Genomic DNA, 27,010 nt, shown 5'->3' on the forward strand with positions numbered 1-27,010 from the left:
CGGAGAGAAAAATACTTCATATAACACTAGAAGACAGATGGTGGAATAACAGAATAAGAACTACAGCAAATATGATAGACGCATTCTAAGAGCTAAATGAGCTGAGCATGTAACAAGCTGATAATAGGTGAAAATTAAGAACAATGGAATGACAACTTACGATAGGGAAATTTTCTAAGTGAAGGCAAAAATGAGATGTAGGGGCGATATAAAACAAGAATCAAATGAACATGGTTTTCTGACAATATGAAATATTGGACTGGTTTGACAGAGAGCTACATTTAAAGAGGGGTGACTGCCGCTTAGACAGATGGAAATAAATAGAAAGTACGCAAGAATTATATGCTAATTGAAATGTCTTGTCAGATATCGTGGATACATAAGTAATGTTTTGTATAATTATGTAAAGCGAAAAAAATTATGTTTATTGACTTTGAAAAATCAGTCTAGTTAAAGTATGGCGAACATTAAATTTATGCAGAAAAGATAGGGTAATGTAGAAGTTGAACCATTTATTTTCAAAATATTAAGTATGATGTAAATACAAAAATAATAACAAAGTATTATACTTGTCTTTAAGTAAAAACGTGAGATAAAGAAAAGCAGTATCTGTTTCAGAGAACATGAAAGGTCTAAAGCTTTCTAAACTTTCACATCATGCTCTGTATACTTCGTAAAAATTATTGAATAGGCTGGAAGAGACCAAGATGTATAGCTATACGTAATGTAATGGATCTACTATCACATATTTATTTTAATATCGATGTTTGTTTTAATTATATAATTAGAAATGGAGGTAACTTACACTGTTAAATGTGTACTTCGAAATTCCCGCCCACTCACTAAATTTGTAGAAAGTTCACGAGTGTAAGAATCAATAATATATATTTCACGAAAGCACTAGCGTATTGTCAAGTCATGGTGCCAACTGAAATTTTGAGAATCTTGCATAAAGTTTGTAAATCGACACGCCAAGAAACAATAAATGCTACATTTGGTATATTATAAACCTCGTAAGCTATAACTAATGGTTCTTTAAAAAAAAAATTTAAAAGCCCTGTAACATGTGAAACTTACGAAACTAAACGTAAAAATAAGCGTCCTGTTTAAGATGTATTGATGTTAGTTATAGAAATTAGATGCGTCAGGAAATGCAAATACCGACTCTTAGCCCTCACCATTTGTATGTGCGACCACGTGATGACTTTTTACTTACTATTAAGTTGCGATCTTGACATTACACTGAAATTTATCTTCGTATCTATTGTGAAGAAAGTAAAACCACAAAGTTTTATGAATTTTAATTATTTGGAACTGTTGCTATTTCATCTAGATTCTATAATAGTAAAATGACTGGATAAACAGTAAATCATTAATTTATTATTTTTACATCTAGGAAAATAACCTTCATTTTCATGCCCTTCTTATGCAGATTGGTCGAGGATTCAATCCCGTTTATGTATTTTTTCTATACTGTTTTTCAGTAGTGAAATAATTTTAGTAAATACATATTACGCGAAGCACAAGCTTATTCCTTGGTATTAATTAAAATTCTTCATGAAGTACCAAGCAGAAACAAGACTGAAACAATGGTTGATATTTCATTTGTATACTTTCGATATACAAAATTAAATCAACTAAATCAAAAGAAAGTGACTGAAGTAATAAAATGATAGTCATCTTTAGGAGTAGGACAACAAAACAGTGAGGTATATAGTCTGTCAGAGTTTATTTAAATTTCCATGGCTTAACTAAGTATAAATTGGTAGTGTTTACAATCTACTGCAACTGGTTATTCATGAAGTTTGTTTTTGGAATTTCGCACAAAGCTACTCGAGGGCTATCTGTGCTAGCCGTCCCTAATTTAGCAGTGTAAGACTAGAGGGAAGGCAGCTAGTCATCACCACCCACCGCCAACTCTTGGGCTACTCTTTTACCAACGAATAGTGGGATTGACCGTCACATTATACACCCCCACGGCTGGGAGGGCGAGCATGTTTAGCGCGACGCGGGCGCGAACCCGCGACCCTCGGATTACGAGTCGCACGCCTTACGCGCTTGGCCATGCCAGGCCTTTATTCATGAAGAAGAAAACCAACAATTCGAAAGTGTTTGAGTTTTTGGGTTTAAATCTACTTGTGGTGTTTTGATGATAATTTATACTAATTATTTCACTAATATATTATACACATTATATCATTATATCGCTGATTAAATTCACCAAATAATTTCACAAGTGCATTCAATGTTGAGCCCAAATCACTTTTGGTAAGTACTTCTTCCAACAATAGTCATCATACTGGGATGCCATTGTCTGCAATACACGAAAATAAATGATATGTTCAGAAGTAATTTAAACTTTTATCGTTGAAATCAGACAGTATAATGTCATAAGCCTGCTTTGCCCGTGTTTTTTTATAAACCATCTAGTTTGGGAATAATCTGATGTTACAGAAATATATAGGGGTTATATCCAACTACTTGACCAATGCGTCTTTGTATGAAAGGAATAGCATGAATACACATTCTCCAGCTGCGCTTTGTAATGTAATGGCTGAATGGTGAGGGAATGGATGAATTATTTTGCCGTGTATGTTTTTTTACCTGTCAGCAATCAGCCTGCTACAGAAATTAGGTATGCTACATTAAAACTATTTTGAACCTTACCACATCATTACAGACCACATCGCCATATTTGGTCATGCTCTGTCTAACGATTGTGCACCTTCACAACAGCTATTCAAGAAAGTGTTGCATTTAGAAACCTTTCATTAAATATTTGTATAACAGGATATCAACGTGTCTACAAATATTTCAGATTATTATGGTTGATGTATAACATGTTTCATTGTGGCTAGTAAAGTTTTTTTAATTTGTTTGTCTGAAATCAAGGTTTTCAGGAAAATCACATAAACTAAAACTTGAAATGTAAATGATATTGTCCTTAGTGGCACAATGGTATATCTGTAGAGTTAGTTATAAGATTAAAAAATCAAGTCTCAATATCCGTGGTGGGGATACAGCTGGTATGAAGCTTTGTGCTTAGTGGCAAAAACAATGATGTCATGCTAAATATGTACATTGTTAACAAAAATGTTTATCGTTCGTACTGATATATATGTATATATTTCTTATTTTAACTCAAAAACAAGCCGAAACAAAAACAAATTAAACAAACAACGCTGCATCAACTGGAAACCATAGGTTTTAGAGGTGACTGAGAAGTAGGACCCACATAACGTTAGGGATACACCGTCTATAAGTCTTAACCTCCATTCACCAGTCTCACATGAGAAGTAAAGAATAGCAATAGATATTAGAAATAGAAATTGAAATAGAAATTAGGAGAGAGAGATGTGGGTGCTCAAGCCCACGGTGCCCCACATCTATATCATCCTTCACTGCCTGCAGACAGTTGTGGGAAGGTGACTGCTCTCCAAAGTAAAGAATTAATTAAAATAAAAATAAAAACTAAAGAAATAAGGTACTACCATTTGGGGGTAAGTAAGATAAAAATTACCTTTTGATGTTAGGAGTCCAGCCCCCAATATAGTAGAAAGGCAATAATTGACAGCACAGCAAACGAACTATACCGGCATTAAGTGTTCCATCCAGCTATTCAAACTAGTATAATTTTAAATTTATTTAAACAAAATCAGTATAAAGGAAAATGTACAAAAGATCTCAAATATATACAAGCAACAATATGAACATTGGATTTACAGGTGAAAATTACGATCATATATACAAATTGAAAATTAAATATGTACATCTACATACAATGACATATAAAAATTGAAAATTAAAGACAAGAAATATATACAAATATGTACAAAAATGGTAATTGTATTTACAAAACTTTAATACAATTAAGTATACAAAAATAATGAAAAAGAAAATACATGTACAAAACACAATAACAAAAATGAAAATACAAGGATAAAAAGAAATACGTTAATGCACAATATAAAACATTAACTGATCTTTTCCACTGTTGACGCTAACAATGATAAAAGTCCCTCGGTCCCGGTAAGTAACTGACAGTCTGCCTCCAGGCGGAGTAATAGCTTGTATCTGGCCTTAGCCAGTATTTTATAGTACGTCACTGCAGTCTTCACAAAAACATATTGGTTGCGGGCAAGCCAGGTGGCGTACTTAAACATCATGGTGAAATGAAATGAAAAGGCCAAGTGCCTAGGAACGGGAACGTAGAAAACACGAGCCACCTTTTTCTATATCCTATCCGATACTGGGCAGAGGACCAACGTGTGCAGGACAGACTCCACCCAAGCATGACAATGACCCAAGTATGACTCGATAGTACCGATGTTTTAGAGGTAGAAATATTATCTCACTGGTAATATATTATAAACGACGTGATGGTTGAAAGTCTATAAGTAACTATCAATATGGCCCGAAATAATGTCCCACGGAAGAGCACGATGGTGTTGATATATCCTGTGAATACATTCTATGCCAGTAAATGGTAGAAAGAACCTGAGTTCGTAGTCAACGAAAAATCACATGACTGGACTCGACAACGTCTAATCACCACAACAGCGTCAGTATACCATTTAGGAGGATCACAACACATTGTTTAGTCAGGCTTGGTGAACTACTAAACTGGCTGAGCCCTGTACAAATCAAGAAACGTGCAAGTTGGCTACAGGTATAATCTTCCTATGACAGCAAATAATATTAGACAGGAAAAGGGAAAGACTCTTGGTCTGGATACATGGGATGCTCAACCCTCCCTTGTGGGGTGACTTTATTAAAGACAATCGAGACACTGCCTCGGTATTATCGCTCCACACTCGACAGTTCATGCACTACGGTTGTGCAAAGGAAGAACCACTCCAATATATCACATCAAGGGGAGTATTCTCGTTTTAATCACTTCTGCCCTACCAAACAAGTTAGCGCCTATAGCGATAATCATAAGCTGCCGAATTTACACGTTGCACAACCTTCTCCCCAAGCATCCTTGGATTCTGCAAGGAAGCGAGTCCTAAAACATTTGACTGTAGGGGAAATCCATGCCAATCCAAATTTGATGTCTGGAGATGAGGCCTAATCACCGAGCCTTAGGCCTTAGACTTAGAGCAGTTAAGCTGGGCCTCACTGGCTCGAGAATATTTGTTAACGATTTCTAGTGTTGAACCTAAAGATGTTTGGTTTGTTAGGAAAAGGTTTACATCATCACTATAGCTGACATATTTGATAGACATTCCTCTGGGCAATAAAATGCCATGCACTGAAACCGAGTGATACAGATAGGAAAGCAGGCACTCTATCAGTAATGTATATAGAGATGGTGACAGTGGACATCCTTGATGGACATCCTGACAGATGTCAAAGGGAGCCATCAGGTATCCATTCACTAAGTAGACGTGTAGAAGTTTCTTACATGATGCACAAAAACTTGAGGAAACCATAACTCTCCACAACGTACCACAAAAATTTGTGGCAGACTCGATCAAAAGCCTTACTCTGATCGAGTGACACAAAAATTGCAGGGACGTTCCTGTATGTGGTGTAGTGTAAAAAGTCATATAGAAACACCAAACTTTATTGGATACTTCTACCTGCACACAACACATTTGAGTGCTGAGGACAAGATTGGGCATAACAGCACTCAAACATGTACACAGGACTTTAGACACAATTTTTGCATTAACATTTACGAATAATGTGGGATGCCACGAGGAAAGACCTTCTTACTGGGTTGGATCCTTACAGATTAAAGTAACTAATCCGTCCAGCGTGACTGGAGGCATGGATCCACGGGTCAGACAGTCATTGAAAAAGGCTAACAAAGAGAGGTCAGATAACATGTCAAACGTGGTGATAGACTGGTAGACCATCTGGTCCCTCACACTTACCAAGTGACATGGACCGAATAGTAACCCAACATTCACTCACAGTAATGGGTTTCACAAGGTTATCAACTTGTGGAGGATTAAGGGTTGTCAAAAACTAAGTGAAGCCGAATATAATTTGCTATAACAGTTAAGACACTTGTTGAAGGTATCAGTAATGTCTGAGGACACCTGACTGTCTTTCCTCAACACGCTGGAGATGTGCTTGTTTTTAGATATCTCCCGTGCCTTACATAGTGGAACTGTAGTAACATTTCTGGGATCTAGTGACTCCATAAGACTGGAAATGCTCACTGCTCGGAACAATTTGGCATATTTCAAGTCTGTGCCTTTCTGAGCCTTTCAGTGTCTGCAAGTATCCATTGCTCCATTGGTTTACTCCTGAGCAAAGCTGATAAGGTGTCCTGACTGCTACTCAGGGCAAGACAGCATTTTTGCAAATGCCTCATGCCTGCCCGTCTCAGCAAGGAGGCACAGGCTTCCTTAAAACCCACCCATAAGGCCTCATTGATGGTGTCAATGTAACACAGGTCCTGGACAAAGGTACGCAATTTATACCCCACCTTATTGAGAAGGGAGACGTTGAGTTTCCACACTCCTCGATCCTGAAAAACAGAGATAAATTCTTGGAATGTGGTAAAAAGGCTCGATTGTCGAACACGTGAAACGAAACATTACCTATCCGATAGACTGCTGATCTAACTAGGCACTGCTTCAGGCCAACTGTTACATAGAAACACTGAGTGATCCAAGGGGTGACAAAGGCAGCACTGTAACGTGTATGCCAGACATCATGGAAGTCGAAGTCTAACAACACCAAATGCAGAAGCTGCATATTATGATCACCAAAAAGTGGATCTCCCCCAATTTTATCGAGGTGGTGATCCAGCACATAGTTGAAGTCCCTACCAAGGACGATATCAGCCTGTGTTATCATGAACTTGTCGAAGGAGGAAATGAAAGCTTACAGTTATTTCCCTTGAATAGGCACATAGACATAAACCAGCTGTATCTTACGACCCTGAGTGATGACATCAACGTATACAACCCGTCCTTCAGCATCATTATGTGATGCGAGAATACTTCATAAGTTGGTGTTGAAGAGGATTCCCACCCGTCTTAGTGATCCCTCTTAGAGGCAAAATGAGTCTCCTGCAAAAATATAGTCAACCTTGAAATGGCTGAAAAGAGAAAATACATAGAATTGCTTTGGACAGCTATGCATTTCCTGGATATTTAGTGTAATGCAAGATATACCCATCAATGCCTCTCGAGGGAGCAACTTACATTGTTGCTTAGGTGTTACATCTGTTAGGGAAGGATCATGCACCCTTTTCAGACTGTAATGAGACAAAGACTTCTAAGGGTGGTCATCTCATTGAGATAACCATTCTAAAACATTATTTTCTCCCAGACTTGCTCTGAAAGACTGGGTATGCCGTGATGACTTGATCTCCTTGCCCTTTCCCACGACTTTGGCTGAATACATTGTTACGTGTGTCAGGCAAAGCGACGACTTATGGTTGCCATTACATATGAGGCATGTTACTACATGTGTCACTTGTGTGTCCAAATACTTGGAACTTTTGACACTGGGAAGTTTCACAATTTACTGACAGATGGCTCTCAAGGCTGCAACGACGATACATGCATAGCATGCCAGGATATTTCGCCATTACATCAAAACCCTTGATTTTGAAAAAAAATTCAGCACCAGTGTATTCATGTTTAGACACACCCTTGTGTTTCCTGTGCATGCATTAGGGTGTGTCTGATAACATTTATGTTCAATCTTGATCATCGACCAATATTTCTGCTGTTCTATCGCTATTGCATAATGCGGCAGTTCAAATGGCGATCATCTTAAAGCTAGCCATTTAAAATTCTGGACAGCTAGTTGAATGCAAATTGTTCTTCCATTAAAGGTAAAGTCGCCTTTATTCAAGAGTTTTTTGGCGATGGTGGACGACGACAACGTCGCCACGTATTGCCCATTGCCAAAGTATTGAAGGCACTCAAGGACGTTCCTGCCCAAGTGATCACAAATAGCATCTATTATTGCTGATGGGATCAAGTCTGTAGGAACCATGAACCTGATCGATTGTGGTCAGACGGCATATGGCCAGATGGCCGTATCCATGCCGACCACCCCTTAAGTTTACTGGTTTGCTAAACTAATACATAAAAAAACAGGACGTAAGAAACGTTATACTTCACTGTGCAGAAAAAAAAACCGAATTAAACAAAAACACTACAATAATCTATTAATTGAAAAGAAAAAGAATCCAACAAGCACTTTTCAAGTACACTTATTCAGAAAGAAACAAAAAATCTAGTCACCTAAATAAATTAATATAAATCCCAACTGCCACACATTCACTAAGTCTGCTGTGATTATCGTGCTCTAAACAAGCCTTTATTATGCAGCAAGGTGTACATTCGCATAAAGTAGTGCCAAGTTTTTAAATGACCTTATTCGTATTTAAAAATAGTTATTAGATATTTTAATTAAAATTTATCTATTTTTTTATTTATTTATAATTATTTAATATGTTTTTTACTGCATAATAATTTAATAATTTTATTTAAAGTTTTTTATGAAATCCATTAGATATTAATATCTATGTATCTGAATTATTTCAGAATGTTTCTTTGTTTGTTTTGAATTTTGCGCAAAGCTACTTGAGGGCTATCTGCGCTAGCCATCCCTAATTTAGCAGTGTAAGACTAGATGGAAGGCAGCTAGTCATCACCACCCACTGCTGACTCTTAGGCTACTCTTTTACCAATGAATAGGGGGATTGACTGTCACATTGTAATGCCCCCACGGCTGAAAAAGCGAGCATGTTTGGTGCAATGGGGATACGAACCCGCGACCCTCGGATTACGAGTCGCATGCCTTAACCCACCTGGCCATGCTGGGCCCATATTTCAGAAACATCAATTTATATGATAATAAAATTAAAGATATGTACATCAAATAAAAATACTGAACAGCTTGGCTTTTACTCATATACCTAGCTACATTTTATCACGTAATATAAAAGTAAAAATATTTTCTTCTATTACATGCATTTAAACTGAACTTATTGAGTCAGTTACAGTCATGTAAAAAAATTAGGACATCCTCTGAAAGTCTGTGTATGTTTGTAACAATTTTGGATAAATGGATGTTTAATCTCAATTGTAACAATACTGAGAGATTAAAGCAATATAACTAAACAATTAAAACTGAAGAAAAGACTTTTCAAGATCTTCTGTAAATGTAATTTTACAAAAATGCATAATCTAACTGAGGAAGAAGTTAAGACACCCTCTCATTTATTCCCACTTAAAATGGCTCAACTCACACACAGGTGTATCACACCAGGTGCACATGATAAGAAGATCGTTACTCAGCATTTTGAATGAGGTTTGCCCTATTTAAACCTCAGACATTTAGTTTGGTGTGCTCCTGATTGTTGAAGTGCTTACTCGCGCCACTTCACATTTCTGGGATTGTGCGTGGATTGGCATGTCGTTCTTTGTGCCCGTTACAGGTGTTTGTTGTGTATATTACCGTGTACTGTATCGGGTCCGGCTCTTTTTGTATGACTTAGCCGTGTGTTATGTCGTGTGTGCGTGCGTGAACAGTATTGTGTAGGTCATACGGCCATACTCTGTTGTCGGCCGGGGTTTATCCACTACGTGGGGTCCGCGGCCTTCCTACCCTCGGCGGTTATAGACGCCTGGAACCCTGCTGGTGTGGGTAGCCACACCGAGTGCATCCAGCATTGTGGCGGCGGGTGCTACGTAGCGACGCTGGCGTCGGGCTCTCATGCTCGTCGCTTGCTGGACCAGGGAGATTTTCCCTTGGGGGACCAACGTGTGCCTGTGGAGCTGGTCGGGCAGAACATTAAGTGGATTATCCTCCAGTCGGCCCCTTTGAAATGTCCCATGACGTCATCAAGGACGTATTGACAGCGTATGGGACAGTGCGAAAGATAGAACATGAGGTACAACAGCCGTACCCGAATGTGTGCACAGGGAACCGACGTGTCTGCATGGACATGAGGATGCTGGTTCCGAACTTCATTGTGATGAAAGGGGTCTGGGTAATGTGTAATTACCCGGGAATGAATGCGTCGCCTGTGTCGCCGTTGTGGCCCAGAGGGCCACCTGTTGGCCGAATGCAAGACCCCGCAGTGCAGAACTTGTCAGGCATTTGGACATGTGGACAGTGCCTGCACTATTACGTGCTCAGTGTGTGGTTGTGGCCACGCGCCCTTGCACTGCCCGAGGCATATGGCGATGTATCCCTTGGTGGCTGCATGACCGCCGACAGTTATGCAGCCCAAGAAGGCAAAGACAAAGAGGGCGGGGATGGCAGCTCCTCCTCCTGCATTGTCTGTAGCTGTAGGTGGAGTCCCCGACGGCGCCTGTCCCGGTGGCTTTGACATCTGGGGAGGATGTGTCACAGTCCTCTGAGGGGGGGGGCAGGTCTTGCCCACCCAGTTTGTGGAGGCAGTGTCCTCTGAGGTTGTGGGTGGCGCTTCGAGTGCCGTTCGGGTGAAGGGGGCCTCTGAGGAGGCTTTGGCCCATCCTTCGGACCCGGGTTTGGACAGGGTCGGGCTTTTGAGGGACCCTCGGCGCTGGCTCTGGGTTTGGTGGTTGTTCTGGCCCCTTCCCTGAGGTGCAGACCCCGACTTTGGACGAGCTGCTATCGCCAAGCTTGTTCTTCAGTATGTTGGACTTACCCTGTCTCTCCGGATTCAGTGGGGAGGTGCAGCGGACTTGCAGCCCCATTGTGTTGCTGGGCTTCGGACCAGATGTTCCTCACGTGCAGCGGCAGAGGTCGGATGTGGGCGGCTGCTGCTGCGAAGAGGGGGTGGGGTTGGGTGGCCTAAAGAGGCCTCATGCTCCCCTGCCTCTGCCAACTTTGTCGAAGCAGCAGCGTCACTGAGTCCTCCCCTCTGATTGCTTGATAGGTTTTTCCTGCCTTATGCTCAACATCTGGGGGATGTGTGGCGTTGCTAAGCAATTTTACGCATTCTCCCTGTTGAACTGTTTTATGGTTGACGCAATTTTCTTGCAGAAGACCCATTTTGACTCTCGGAGGGAGTATTTTTCGTTTTCTTCTCGTTACCCTGTCCGTGTTTTCTGGTCGTTTGGCACTACACGTTCGCGGGGGTGGGGATCCTTTTCCACCCGCATTATCTTGGGACCATCCTCGCGTCGCAAAGCGATGCTGAGGGGCGAGTGGTATACGTTGACGTTGTCACTGGGGTTCGTAAGATTCGGCTTGTCAATGTCTATGTGCCTATCCGGACATGGGGTGCAGGCTCTTTGGTATTCCTTTGAGCCTGCAGACACCTATGTGTTTTGACCCTCCTCACTGGTATATCGATGCTGCTGCTGCGTTACAGCAGTGTCGTACCATGTCTGCCGATGTACCGACAGACTCCCGTTCTCTTTACTGGCTGCTGGTCCCTGCATGTACCCACAGGATTGAGCAATAACATCCTGCTCTACCGTGGGACATTGTTTAAGGCCGCGTTGCGCTGCACCATGTTGATCGTTACCTCCAGGCTTTCAACTGGCGTGTGATGCATAACATTCTGCCGGTGAGGGACCATACCTACCTGTGGAACTCGTGTCCAACTGAGTTATGTCCCGTGTGTCACGCCCAGGTGGAGTGTGTCTCGCACAGATTAGTTTTCTGTCCGACGTCTGCGGACATCTGGGAAAGGGTTGCGGGCCTTTTTCGGGTCCTGTCCATCTCGGCAGAGACCATCCTGTACCTGTCCCTGTTCCAAGCCACCTGGCCTTTACCTTTCAGTATACTATTACCATCTTTAAGTACGTCATCTGGCTTGCTTGGAACAACTTGGTTTTCAAGCAGGCACCGGTGTCGTACTTTTCGTTACTGGGAAGACCAGATATAGACTGTTACTCCGCCTTCAGGCGGACTGTCAACGCCTGGGTTTCGGGACGTCTTACCAATTCTGGCGGCCGGACGTCTCGCCACTTTGTGTGTTGGTGGGGGTTGGGTGGAGATCGGATTCTGAGCTTCCCTGCCTCTGCTCCCCTCTCGCTCCATGTGTTTTGTATTTATGAATATTTTGTTTCCCTTATATATATATATATATATATTCACATTTGTGTGTATTTAATTTTTTTCATTTGTATATATTTAATGTTTTTCCATTTGTATATGTTCATGTTTTTCGCTTCTATATATTTCATATCTTGCCTTTTGTACTGTTTTTTATTTGTTTTACATAAATTCAAAATTAGCGCAAAAGAGCTGTCTGAGGCCTTTAGAAAGAAAATTGTAGCAGCTTTATGAGTCTGGTAAGGGATTTAAAAAGATTTCAAAAGATTTTGAAATCAGCCATTCCACTGTCCAGAAAATGAACAAGTGGAGGGCTTTCAAAATAACTGCCAACATGCCCAGGTCTGGTTGTCCAAGCAAGTTCACTCCGAGAGCAGACTGCAAGATGCTAAAAGAGGTCTCCAAAAACCCTAACATGTCATCACGGGATCTACAGCAGGCTCTGGCTACTGTTGATGTGAAAGTGCATGCCTCTACAATCAGAAAGAGACTGCACAAGTTTAAGTTGCATGGATGGTGTGCAAAGAGAAAACCTTTGCTCTTTAAGAGAAACATCAAGGCCAGACTGAAGTTTGCCAGAGAGAATGTAGACAAAGACCTGGACTTCTGGAATAATGTTCTTTGGACAGATGAGTCAAAAATTGAATTATTTGGACACCAGAACAGAGGACATGTTTGGCATTAACCAAATACAGCATTTCAGGAAAAGAACCTCATAACAACTATGAAGCATGGAGGTGGAAGTGTCATGGTTTGGGGGGTTGCTTTGCTGCAGCAGGACCTGGACGGCTCACAATCATAGAATCCACCATGAATTCTACTGTGTATCAGAGAGTGCTTGAGGATCATGTGAGACCATTTGTAAGAAAATTGAAACTGAAGTGGAACTGGACCCTGCAACACGACAGTGACCCAAAACATACCAATAAATCCACCAAGGACTAGCTGAAAACTAAGAAATGGAGAGTCCTGGAATGGCCGAGTCAGAGCCTAAATCTTAATCCCATTGAGATGCTATGGGGTGAGTTGAGACGGGCTGCACATGCAAGAAACCCCTCAAACATCTCACAGCTGAAAGAATTCTGTATTGAGGAGTGGGACAAACTTTTTTCAGACCGATGTTAGAGACTGGTAGATGGCTACAAGAAGCGTCTCACTGCAGTTATTTCTGCCAAAGGGGGTAACACTAGCTATTAGGGGGTAGGGTGTCCTAACTTTTTGCTCAGTTAGAATATGCATTTTTGTAGAATTACATTTACATAATATCTTGGAAGTCTTTTCTTCAGTTTTAATTGTTTAGTTATATTCCTATAATCATTCAGTATTGTTAAAATTGAGATTAAATATCTATATATCCAAAATTGTTACAAAAATACACAGACTTTCATAGGGTGTCCTAATTTTTTCACATGACTGTACATAATAAATGCTCAACTCTAAAATAATTTGAAAATAGTCATTGAGTTTATATTAAAGTATCTTTTGCTCTTCTTTGTAGAAGAATTGGAAAGTGAATAGGTTTGTTGTTAACTTGTACCTTTTAAACTTACTAAACTAAAACGACGTATCTGATAAAAACATATGTTTACAATTATGAAGCGTTACTTACATGGTTATATATGGAGTTAAGTGATTAAATTTGTATGACTAAAGTCTAAATTATTGATATTAATTAACACTATTCAATAAATGTGAACAGAAATGCACGTACTTTTAATGTTATAAAAGGCTCTTTGATTTGAAACATTCTGACTTATAGAAATTAATATAAAATTTTAGGTTGTAATATAAGTAAAGTTCTTAATTTCTAGTAATTTTTCAGTGTTTATTATGTAACTGACTCAATACGTTCAGTTTAAATGCATGTAATAGAACAAAACATTTTTACTTTTATATTACGTGATAAAATATAGCTAAATATATGAGCAAAAGCTAAGCTGTTCAGTATTTTTATTTGATGTACATCTCTAATTTAACTATCATATAAATTGATGTTTCTGAAATAATTCAGATACTTGGATATTTATATTGTGTCCTATTTGTTATCATAATCATGTTATGGCAAATGTATGGGCAATCAAATTCACTTTATTTATTCTGTTTTCAGATGCGATTCACAAAAAAAGTGTCTATGTGGCCTGTTGGTTTGGTAGGTAAATACGGCATCTCCAGCCCTGTTATTAAGAATGGCAAGCTTATAGGTTTCCACGACTTTCGTATGAAATACCGGAGATTTCCTGTAGATTACGCATCTTTCGCTGTATCAGTCAGTCTGATTCGCGAAAAGCAAAACATTAACTTAGGTTGTCAGAAGGGATCGAATGAGGATTCTTATCTTAACAGCTTGGATTTATCACTGGATGACTTGGAACCGAAAGCTGATAACTGTACTAAGGTAAGTATTTCACTTAACAATTTCGAAATTTCAACCATTCCATATGGTACAAAACATTTAAATTTACAAGTGTTATTTTTAAAATTATTGGATAACTGATATTATTACATAGTTTTCTTTAAAAGCGTAGATATTTCTTGTATTTATATTCAGTTGTAGATTCGTATTAGTTTATGTATTTCTTCATTGAAGTAGATGTTATAAGGGTTAAATATTTTACTGCATTAGTTTTGGATTCATGTCAAGACTCCGTCAGCTCAATTTTAGTGTTTGGATTAATTTGTTATTCCAGCAAAACAATAAGGCCAGTATTGTCTTCGATGCTTCACGTGTTAATGGTTTTGAGCAGATGACCTACAGATATCATTAGTGAACTTGTCTGATTTCACGAATTACTTTACCGTGTATGTTTTCTTGCCAGTCAGCCTGTTAGAGAAGGTTAGATATGTTGTATTAAAATTATTATGAGCCTCACCACGTCGTTACAGGCCATATCACCATGTTCAGACTTGTCTCTGTCTGATGATTGTTTACCTTCACAATAGCTGTTCAGTTTAGTTTCTATTACAAAAGACTCTGTCATCTCCATGTTTTTTTAATAATCTATTTCGTATATGAAACCTGATCTTACAGAAATCCGTATGGCTTGTATCCAATAATTTGGTTAAAGTGTCTTCTTATGGAATGACATGAATAAACATTTTCCATCTGCGCTATAGTATGCAATGAATGAATAGTGATGGTGAGAGGGGGGATGACTTGAAAACCTATCGCGGCGAAGCCATATTCTGTTAGCTTCGTTTCCAGAATAATCTTGACAATGTGTGAACATTTCGAGAAACAATCAGAACAAAGTATGTGATTTGACTGTGCGTTGAACACAAATGTGTGTAAATGTGAAAATTGTTTTTAGAAATTTTGTAAACTAAAATGCTTCACTTTTCTAAGCTAAAAGAAAACACGATATTTTGCAAGTATCGCATAGAAAGTAAATGTTGCAGAAGTATACCATGTATCACATTTAACGTGTATTCAAACAATTCACATGGTTAAATAAAATTAAAGTATATCAAAGTTAAGGTGCAAATATGGTACATAATCCTCATATAAAGTTCATATTCACTATTGTTCTCCAGGAAACATAAGTGTCTCTTGTATTTCTTAAGGCAACATTTACAAAAAAAAATACATGTTTGTGATAAGTGAAACTAATCACCAAAATTGGAAATCTAGCCAATAGAAATTATTTATAGATTTTGAGTATTATTAATGATATAGAAACCAGTAAACAAATACATGGAAGAATATCAACATTACTTAACCGTATTCAGACAAAAAAGCACCTCTGACATGTTAATATTTAAATAAATATAAAATTTCTAACTGCTGTTTATTAGTTTTGACTAAAAAGTATCTTAGAAAAAATATTTTCAATTTGCAACATGTCTCTAGTTTGATTTGTAAAGAAAAAAGAAATAAAATGTTTATACGTACATTTCTGCACAGCTCCAACGAGTATTGTTTGTAAACAACAAATTTGTTGATTTATTTTCCAACTTGTCTGCGAATTCAAAAGAATAGGTTTATATTTCATAACAAACTATCTGTAGTACATACTTATCCTCCTTAATAGTAGGTAAATACAGTAAGATATTTTATGAACTGTTAGGCAACAAACAAATTTATATTCATACACGTTTGTGATTATTCTAGAATAGTAGATTCAAATGTCCTTCCATGGTTCTGTTACCTATGCCTGTCAGTTGTGAACATTGATAGTATAAGTTTGGGTATCAGATGTTTCGAGATGCTGCTCAATACGCTGCCAAGCATTGAAATGAATCGATAGAGTGACTATTTTTCATAATAGTTTTACCAGTATTTATCGTATTTTTAACATGATTATTTGGTACCGTCAAAGTGTGCCTCTTCTTCAGTTTATTTTCCGATGTTCGTGATATCAATAAACCCACTTGAACTAAAAATGTATTCTCTAGACCAGTGGTGAACAAATTCCGGCCCGCGACGGGTCGCCGAGTGGCCCGCGATGTCCAACAAGAAAGTCATACATAGAGAATTCGCGCCTGCGCGATGATTAAACACTATAAAAGAATATGCATTAGATTAGATACTGGATGGTTCCATATTTGTGTTGAGCAATAAAGAAAATTTAATAAGCAAATCTCGTTAATGCATAGGCATTTAATCATTGGCGCAATGGCGTAATATTTCCGTAATTACTAAATCTCACGTGTTCAAATTGTTCTTCGAGAATTACTTACGAGCCCTATTTTGATATTATTTCGTAACAAAAATGGCAGCTAATCGTAAAAGAAAAGTTGACGTCGAAAACTGTCAGTTTCATGGTGATTGGACTGTGCAATACTGTTTTGTTCAACAACATAAGAACGTGATTTGTCTGCTGTGTCATTCGACAGTAGCAGTGGCGAAGGTATTCAATATAAAGCGTCATTATGAGTAGAAGCATAAAGATTTCCACAACGTTGTTGGTGATGAACGAATAGCTCGAATTGAATCTCTGCGGCGGTCGCTGAATCACCAGCAGAACGTTTTCTCAAAGCAGTCGACAGATTTAGGTGCAGCATGTGAAGTCACTCACGATATTTCGTTGATGATAGCGAAATCTGGCCGTCAAAATCACCGTAAGTTGTGAAGTCTTCTTGAAGAAATTGATTCAGACTATGGTGACCTTGTGTATCACTGTGAAGTACACTGGCTAAGTCGAGGGAAGATGCTCAGAAGATTCTGAGAGTTGATTGATGAGGTGATAGAATTCCTCAGAAGCAAGAACAAAGACACAGAAGTGACTTCCATGACTGATCAAGCATGGCAAGCTGATTTGACCTTTCTGGTCGACATGACACAACACTTGAAAGATCTGAATTTGAAGTTGCAAGGCAAAAATCAGCTTGTCTGTCAGCTTGCAAATCATTTCCCAGTCTTCAGGGCAAAGTTGCAGTTGTTCTGGCAGCAAGCAGCATCAGGCAACTTTGTGCATTTTCCCACTTTTCAGTCGCAGCTACAGAAGAATCAGGACATTGACACAAAAGTTTATGTTGGGAAGCTAGATACCTTGATTCAATCCTTCAACTCATGATTTAATGACTTTGACTAATACAGATTGTTGATGAAACTTTTTGCTGATCCGTTCAGTGTGTCTTTGTTCAGTGTGCGTGCTATTTACCGAGAAAACAATTTGCTTGACTTCTACAAAACGTTGCCTGATACATTTGCTAATCTGAAAGAGAACACTTGTCCACACCAGCATGTTTGGCAGCACGTACTGCTGCGAACAGGCTTTCTCGCATAAGAAACTGAACAAAAACAACACTCGCAATTAGCTGACTGATTACCTGGAAGCAGTCTTGTATCTTTCAACGTCAAACATCAAGCCAGACATTTCTAAGCTCGTAGATGACATGAAGCGCCATCCATTGCACTGACTTTGTAACAGTTGACGTATCATAACATTTCTTAAAATAATGTGAAACTCTTTGATGTAATCGTTATTTGTGTGTTCTTAAATATGATGTCCATCTTGTGTGAAATAACTGGGAAGATTTTAATCTTCACTTTTTTTGTGGCCCCCAACGGTTACGAGAAGTCTGTTTGTGGCCCCTGACTCAAAAAGTTTGTGCACCACTGCTCTGGACAGCTGGTATGTGTATTAAGATTTTAATTAAAATAAAGTATGGAACAACCTTTCGACCTTCTTAGGTCATCTTACAAACTTAATCCTTACTGCCATTTTTAGTTTTTTTAACGCAACGTCATTGCAGTCTAAATATGTTATTCTTATATTACTTTAATTGTTGCCATAGTTTCAAATTTACTTCCATTGCTAAACAGACACTTTATTGTTAATCGCAATCAAAAATGTTTAAGTGTAATTAATGTAATTAAACATTTTGTTCAAGCTTATCTACAAACACATTTTGTCATAAGTATTGTTATCTTTGTAAGGTTTTATTAACAAAACATATTACATTTTGATGTTTAACAGTAGATACTGCTTATATTTGTTTGGAAAGTTGTGTTCTAAACATGCAATAATCATATCGTTTGTTGCATATGTTACTCTACAATATTATATTCACTAAATGCATTCATTAAATACTTGCACCATGTACACAATTTTTACTTTTTCTTGTTCCTGGGCAGAAAGTGTTATTTCCCAATAAAGAATTTTCTGGAACTTGCAAGAATTTTCAAGAGCTTTCTTTAATACTGTAGAACTTACGAGAATTTTTAAAAACATTTTAGAATTTTCCAGAACTTTTCATAGTAATATATATATACAGGGACTCTCCACTCACCACTTCAATTTAGTTCTAGCTGCCTAAGTGAACACCTAGATCAGGGGTGTGCAACAGGCGGCCCGCGGGCCACAACCCGGCCCGCCAAGCCATTTAGTGTGGCCCTAGTTGTTGTAATCTAACCATGTGGCCTGATCTGTAATCCAACGCAAATGGAATATTTTTAAAAGCATCGATCCTACGGGATTCCCAGGCTTCGACTCGACAAACTTCTAAAATTATCTTTGCTAGAGAGGAGCAGGCCGAATTCGATTGGTCGGCCTCCTTAGGGCATGAATAGGTGACGTGCACTAGCACTATTGTCTACGACTCAACGTCATGTCCTGAACCTCGCCTTCGCCCGCTGGCGACAATTTTCCCTAACCTCTGCTGTCCGTCATTCATTATTGGTGAAAATTTTATTACCTTTTACAGTTACTACAAGAGATTGAAGGTAAATTGATTATTATTTAGCATATTGTTGTGACTTTACTGAATTTATTAAAATTTTGCTTTCAGATGCATCTGATTCTATGTACAGTGTGACCTCGTTATTCGCGGGGTTACGTTCTTTAACCTCCGCGAATAGCGAAAAACCGCGAATATTGGAGGCAGTTTTAAAACGTATATGTATGCGATTATATACTATATGAAATGCTTCCCAAACACTAATGATACTTATACTCATTGATGCAGTAATAATGTAGCAATATTGCATACTGTTATGTATTTCACTAAATTGTACCGTGCGTTACCGGGCTGTGCTTTGCCGTTTGCGTTGTTGGGGAAGCTGAGGCAGTCAGCCAATAGCAGTCAATCTTGTTTGGTGAAGACGACAATTGATAAAACGGCTTGATTGAGTAAATACAACAGAAATCTCCTCGAAAAGCCCTTTCAGTCTCTGTGACCTACAAAACGCAGTTCGCGCATAACCCGCGAATATGCGGGGCCGCGAATGGCGAACCGCGAATAGGCGAGGTCACACTGTATTTTGCTATTCTCAATTAATTTAAGTACCGGAAGGCTATGATCGGGATGCCAATTTAGAAACATGTGTTTCTGTCCATAAGAGGTTCCATGTGTAAATAAATTCTATGTTTTTTTCTACTTTGCTATTTTCGTGAGAATAATTTTTGTTTTGATTTCAGGGCTAGTAAAATGTCAGCAGTTAAGAAACGAAAAATTGATGATGAGGAAGGTTATTCAACAGTGAATGGTGCACAAAATATCTTGTTGTCCCACATAATCAAGGTGTTGTCTGCCTCGTCTGTCAAACTACAATTGCAGTCATGAAAGAGTACAATATTAAGCGACATTACGCAACTAAGCACTCCTCCCAGTTTGAAATTGTTGGTCAGGCACGAAAGGACAAAATTGAACATTTAAAAACATCCATTGAAAAGCAACAAGGTGTTTTTACCACTTTCAAGAAAAATTCAGAACTGGTGACAAAACTGAGTTTTAAGCTTTGTGAATGTATGGCAGAAAAGGGAAAGCCTTTCAGTGATGGAGAATTTATTAAAATTGTTTAACAATATTCACAGAATATGCATGTCCAGAGAAAAATATTTGGTGGAGCAAACTAGCCTTTCCCGCTTTACTGTCTCACGCAGGACAAAAGATCTTTCAGAGGACATCAAAGAAACTTTGAAAGAGATTGAATTCGTGTGAAGCTTTCAGTCTGGCTTTGGATGAAAGCACTGATATCAATGACACATCCCAACTTGTCATTTTCATCAGGGCTGTTACTGCAGGCTTTGATGTTTTCGAAGAGTTTTTAGATATGGCAAGCCTTTCCTCCACAACCACAGGACAGGATATTTGTGAACAAGTGCTTAAGGTTGTAGAAAAGTTTGAACTGAATCCTTATAAATTATGTGGTGTTACAACAATTGGTGCTCCTTCCATGACAGGTAGGACAAATGGATTCACCAAGAAATTTCTAACTGCAATTGGAGCACAAGACGTAGTTGTAAGCCATTGCATTATTCACCAAGAGAGCTTGTGCACCAAAGTTCTGGATTCTGCAGAAGTCATGAAAAATGTCGTCCAATGCGTAAATTATATTCGAACACGAGGATTAAATCATCGACAATTTAAAACTTTTTTAGATGAGCTGGACAGTGAGTATTCAGATGTTTTGTACTTCTCTGCTGTACGTTAGCTTAGTAGAGCTGCTACTTTGAAGATATTCTGGAATCTGCGAAAGGAGATTAAGTTCTTCATGGAGAGCAAACGTCAGAATGTGGACTTCTTGAGCAATGAGAACTGGCTGAATGACTTAGCATTCCTCACAGACATTACACAGCATCTGTCTGATTTAAACTTAAAACTACAAGGGAAAAGTCAACTTGTGAATAAGTTGTTTGAGCATATTTGTGCTTTTGAGAAGAAATTGGAACTTTTCAGGTTCAGTTGAGAAGAGCCATATTGACCCATTTTACATGTCTTGCAACCAGGAAACTGGAATTTCCTAATCTGGATTGCACCAAATATGGAACCAGTGTACAAAAGCTGCGTGATGAGTTTGCAAACAGATTTCCAGATTTCAGACAAACTGAAATTAGATTGAAATTGTTCGCTCAACCTTTTGATTTGGCAGTGGAAGACAGTCCTGATGATTGCCAAATGGAACTCATTGAACTGCAGGCTGACATGGACACTAAAAGGAAATTCTCTGAAAACAGTTTGCTAGACTTTTACAAACTCTGTGTACGTGAAAAGTTTCCCAATTTGTCCCGTCATGCACAAAGAATTGCCTCCCTTTTTGGTAGCACCTACTGCTGTGAGCAATTTTTCTCCAAAATGCAGCTCATCAAAACCAAATGTAGAAATCAGCTGACTGATGAACATTTGACCAGTCAGTTAAGAGTGGGATCCACTTCTGTCAAAGCTGATATTGACAAGCTCTGCAAGGACTCTAAATTTCAAGTGTCGCACTAAAATGATCACTCATGCAAAAATATAAAATATTATTGCTTGCATTTTGAGAATCTTTTTTAATTTATTGTGCATGTACACGAATAAGCTTGTTTTTTAAGTGGCCCCGCTTGATTGATGAAGTTGGTTATATGGCCCACCGACGAAAAATGTTGCACACCCCTGACCTAGACCTATCTGATTTTATCAGAGATGGCATCAAGAAGCTGCAAGCATTCTCCAGATGCATTCTGCTATGTATGTGGCCAATTTATCTCAACGGACCGAGTTCTCTATGGTGAGGCACAATGTCAAGTGTGAGCCACTAGTGGACCTTCAGAAGGTGTTGTTCTCACCATTGTGCATAAAATTGGGTCTTATGAAACAATTTATCACAGCTCTTGATAAGGAGTCTGCAGCCTTCAAGTACCTTCGAGACTTCCCTAAGCTGTCTGAGGCAAAGGTTAAAGCTGGTGTCTTTGTTGGACCACAAATAAAGAAGATCCTGGAGTACACATAATTCCCCAAGAAGCTCAATAGGAAAGAAGAAAAGCAGTGGTTCGGGGTTTCTTGGGCTATCACAAGACCGAAAATTATGTGAAATTGATTGAGGCTCTGGAGAAGAACTACAGTAAAATGGGCTACAGGATGTCCCCGAAAGTCCATATCCTTGACACTCATCTTGATAAATTCAAGGAGAACGTGGGAGCATACTCAGAAAAGCAAAGTGAGCGCTTCTACCAATATATAGTGGACTTTGAACGCTGCTACCAAGAAGCATATAACGAAAACATGATGGGAGACTATATTTAGGGCTGATACGTGAAAGTGATTTAAATTATAGTCTCAAATCTGGAAAAAAAACTACTCACTTTTAAACATTTTGTTCATTTTTGTGTAACTTTATTATAAATACATATAAATCTTGGTTCATATGTTGTTTTATTCAGACCTTATGTCAATTAAAATGTGCAAATTTACCTGTTTTTACATAGAAAATAGGTTAATTTCTATATTTCATTATCCAGGTCACAAAAACAAAGTTTGAAGGGAATAATGGCCATTTTCTGTACTTTTAAAACATAAGCAATTAAGAAATAACACATACTATCCAGGAACAAAATTTTTGTTACATAGTGTACTTATTGTATGTAGTTATCATGTTTATTATCTAGTTTATTTTTTATTAAGTTGTAAAGTATTACTACCATTGCATTAGTGAAATATTTGTTTTAAACTAAGTAGATGTGCAACAATTGAATCTATTAATGCGAGTTTGATGTTAAAGAATCGAAAATGCTGATCGCGTATGACGATAAAATGGTTTGTTTTCCAAACACGCTTGGGGTATACGGCTATAACGAACATATTTTAGAAATATTGAACAATATACATGTTTAATAACATTTTAAGTAAAATAAAACACTTAAAAATAAACATGCACATCACTAACTTAGTTCAAGGCTGGGCCTTAACTCCATAAATCTGATTTTCCCTTTACAGGTTCTTGTGTGGCACACGAAAACACAGAAAGCACCTCCGATTCAGAAGAAGAATTTATTAAGAGCAAAAGGAATTCGGAAACGTATTCGAGCAGTTGGACAAACCAATTTACCACGATTATATGATAATCTTTTAAAAAGTGATAGTTGATGAATTTACCTTTGTGAGAAAATACTAGAACGTCTCTTTCCTTTCCAGGAATAATAAATAGATCTGCAATGGTGATTCATATAAAGTAATGTTTTATTTTTAAAAACAACATTAAAATTTCTTAAACCATACATTTATTGTTACTTCTTATTCGATAGTTAGGGTCATTTATAAATATTACTTTTTAATTCAACGAAAGAACTGAAGTTTAAAATAAAGTGACTTGTCTCCCACTGGTACAGCGGTAAGTCTTCGGATTTACAATGCTACAAGCAGCAAGTTCGATTCTCTACGGTGGACTTTGTAGATTGCCTGATGCAGCTTGGCTCTGAGAAAACACACACAAAAGTGATTTAATATTTAGTAATTGAAATAAGGAAAGGCTGTGAAGTAGAGCTGTTGAATATTTTAAAGGAAATAATTCTTCGATCAAAAAATTTAGATTAAAGATGATATTTTAAGAGTATGAACTATTAAATAAACCAGTTTATTTAAGAAAATATATATTTCAATTTTCAACAGGATGAAAACGTTTAGAATCATTTTTACACATTAATACCGTAATACAGGCAGTCTAGAAACCTCTTTGTACCATAAAATATTTCCATTTATAGTTATTCTTACAAATATGTTTGCAAAATGAACTTATTATAAATAAAGCGATTGTGCGAAATCAAAAAGTGTACGTAATTTTCTTTGTTAGTAACATCACTCTATAACACTATGTAACAACATTTTTACTTTTTCTTGTTCCTGCGCTGAAAGTGTTATTTCCCAATTGCTTATGCTTAAAGTAAATGGAAAAGATTTATTGTTTTCTTCAAACTTTGCTTTTGTGACCTAGGTAATGAAATTTTCAAATTTACCCATTTTCTAGATAGATTCAATGCTGAGTAGCTAGCTGATACAGAATTTTCAAAACTTTCTAGCATGTTGTAGAACTAATGAGAATTTTCTAGAACTTTCCATAGTAATATATAAATAAAGGGGCTCATCACTCACCACTTCAGTTTAGTTCTAACCGCCTAAGTGAACACATAGACCTATCTGATTTTATTAGAGATGGCATCAAGAAGCTGCAAGCATTCTCCAGATGCATTCTGCTTTGTATGTGGCCAATTTATCAAGACGAGCGAAAAGGTACTCTGTGACAGCATCTGCTAATATGTGTGAAGCCTACAAGGCATATTTCAGCATGCCTGTCATGGATCAAGACAAATCCTGGGCACCTCATTTTACCTGCAATTGCTACTTTTGCATGGAGGACCGTTCCAAACGTCGGGCTGGCAAGCATGCACCTGGTGTCATGTATTCGGACCTTCCATCATCCAATGCCCCAGTGCCACACTGCCCTGAGCTCCCTGTACGTGAAAGTGATTTACATTACAGTCGCAAATTTCGAAAAACTAATCGCTTCTAAACATTTGTGTATAACTTTTGTATAAATACATATAAATCTTGATTCATATGTTGTTTTATTCAGACCTTATGTAAATGAAAATGTGCAAATTTGCCCGTTTTTACATAAACAAAATAGGTTGATTTCTAAATTTCATTATCAAGGTCACAAAAGCAAAGCTTGAAGGGAATAATGGTCATTTTCTGTACATTTACAACATAAGCAATTAAGAAATAACACGTACTATCCAGGAACAAAATTTGTGTGATATTCTGTAAAGTAGTGATATCTCCGTGATTGTATATTCATGGTCATTGATGCAAGTGATTAAATTTATAAGCTACATTGTGTTACACATTATTATTTTCCACTACAAATTTCTGTTTTGTGGGGTTCAGGTAGTGTATATATAAATATATATATTGCTACACTGCTAAATTAGGGACGACTAGCGCAGATAGCCCTCGAGTAGCTTTGCGCGAAATTCTAAAACAAACAAAGAAATGAAATGCTATATAAGTCATGTGACATTTACTCTTATCAAAACAACTTGAACATCAGGCTATAAAACTTAATTAATGTGATATTATGTCAGAATGAACAAATGAATAATTATTTTAATGAAGTATTTTTTCTTTTGCTAGTCCTACACAAGTTTCCAGCAAGAAGAGTGTATCCAATAAGCCAATTTTTCTGATAAAAATAACTTAGACTATATATTTGTGTGTGTATTTCTGCTATATTATTAATTTGTCCATTTTATGATCATTGCAAACGTGAAATATGTAAAAATAACGTTTTGGATCTATATTCTGTCTCTGGCCCGGTATGGCCAGGTGGTTAGGACGCTTGACTGAGGGTCGCGGGTTCGAATCCCCGTCACACAAAACATGCTTGCCCTTTCAGCCGTAAGAGTGTTATAATGTAACAGTCAATCCTATTATTCGTTGTTAAAAGAGTGCCCCAAAAGATTGCGGTGGTTGATGCTTACTAGCTACGTACAAATGCAGAAACTCAGACAGTATAAGTAAACCACCCATCACTTTCTTGACTTCATGAAACATTGTTACCTTGTTTTCTGTATTTTTCTATTGAATTGCTCTTTGCCATCATATCACTAGTTTAGTAAATAAACTTTATCGTAATTTTCTTGTGATATGTTCTCGAGTCATGGGCTTTTTGAAATAAACGAAATAACTTTATAATAACTTTGCATAATATGTACATAAAAATGAATTTTTCTACATTGTGTTTACTATATCTACATGTTTGTTTTTTTTCATTATGCAGTATTACACTCGTTAAGAGCGTATAACCTGCATACATGGTTTGGTTTATTTTGAATTTCACGCAACGCTACGCAAAGGCTATTTGCTCTAGCCGTACCTAATTTAGTTATGACAGAATAAAGGAAAAGCAGTTAGTTAACACCTACACCAACAAATCTTGAACTACTCTTTTACCAATGAATAGTAACATTGATTGTTGAGCTACAATGACCCTACTCCTCTAAAATTTCAACAATGACTCCACAGCTGAAAGAGCAATTATGTTTGGTGAAGGGAACTCGAATCCATCGAAAGTGTACATCACCTTTAATTAAAGCAGATATTGGTACAATGATCCTAGTAAACTGGTTTTAGCCAAGAAATATCGACAAAAAAAAAAAAAGAAAGTGAAAAATTTTAATTTTGTCAGTGGCTGAGGCAAGTCTCGAACTTTTGTGATCATTATAGGCTGTGAAAGAGATACCTTCTCTCTTCTCACTTGTTGACCAATAAATTTAATCTCTGTATCATTAATACACAGTATCTTGGATTCAACTTTACTCATGCCATTCTTATCTGCTTCAGTACCACAGATAATGTTTTGATAACAGGCTCAAACATGACTCTATTTCCAAGATTTAATCAACATGAACCAGACATCTCTTCTATTGAAGCTCTTAACATTAAGGTCCATTATCTTCTTGAAAGTGACAGGAGCATTACACAGTCCAAATAGCTTGACTCGGGAATTGTTGAAATCATTTCAAATGACGCAAGAATTTTGACTTTGCCATCGTAATCCAGTTCCAATTGTTAGTATCAAGATAACAAGCCTAGAGTATTGAACCGTTACCCACAAGGGTTCTTCACTCCTTTGTGAACCAGGAACACTACCTTCTACTCACAGGTCTTGATAGGCACATCTCAAGCTTCATCTATCTCTGTGAGAGCTGGGCTTATCAAATCATTTTAAAACGCAAGCTGTGTGCTTCACTTCCGCTAATCAATACCCAGACCTAACTCAAGATTCATTAATTTTCCAGTGCTGTAACTACCTAGCAAGATATGAACAGTTCACTTTTGCCAT

The 27,010-nt window shown here is 37.8% G+C and overlaps 1 protein-coding gene across 4 annotated transcripts in view; it reads left to right on the forward strand.

Annotated features, from left to right (window-relative positions):
• Positions 1-27,010, forward strand: part of LOC143244745 (galactosylgalactosylxylosylprotein 3-beta-glucuronosyltransferase 2-like) — a 114,542-nt gene that overhangs the window by 41,861 nt on the left and 45,671 nt on the right. For all 4 annotated transcript variants that reach the window (XM_076489963.1, XM_076489961.1, XM_076489960.1 and 1 more), the window contains one exon: positions 14,081-14,368. In XM_076489963.1, coding sequence (XP_076346078.1) covers positions 14,081-14,368 — 288 coding nt within the window. The remainder of the gene's footprint in view (positions 1-14,080; positions 14,369-27,010) is intronic.

This window comes from Tachypleus tridentatus, chromosome 2 (genome assembly GCF_004210375.1).
Source record: "Tachypleus tridentatus isolate NWPU-2018 chromosome 2, ASM421037v1, whole genome shotgun sequence".
Lineage (NCBI taxonomy): Eukaryota > Metazoa > Arthropoda > Merostomata > Xiphosura > Limulidae > Tachypleus > Tachypleus tridentatus.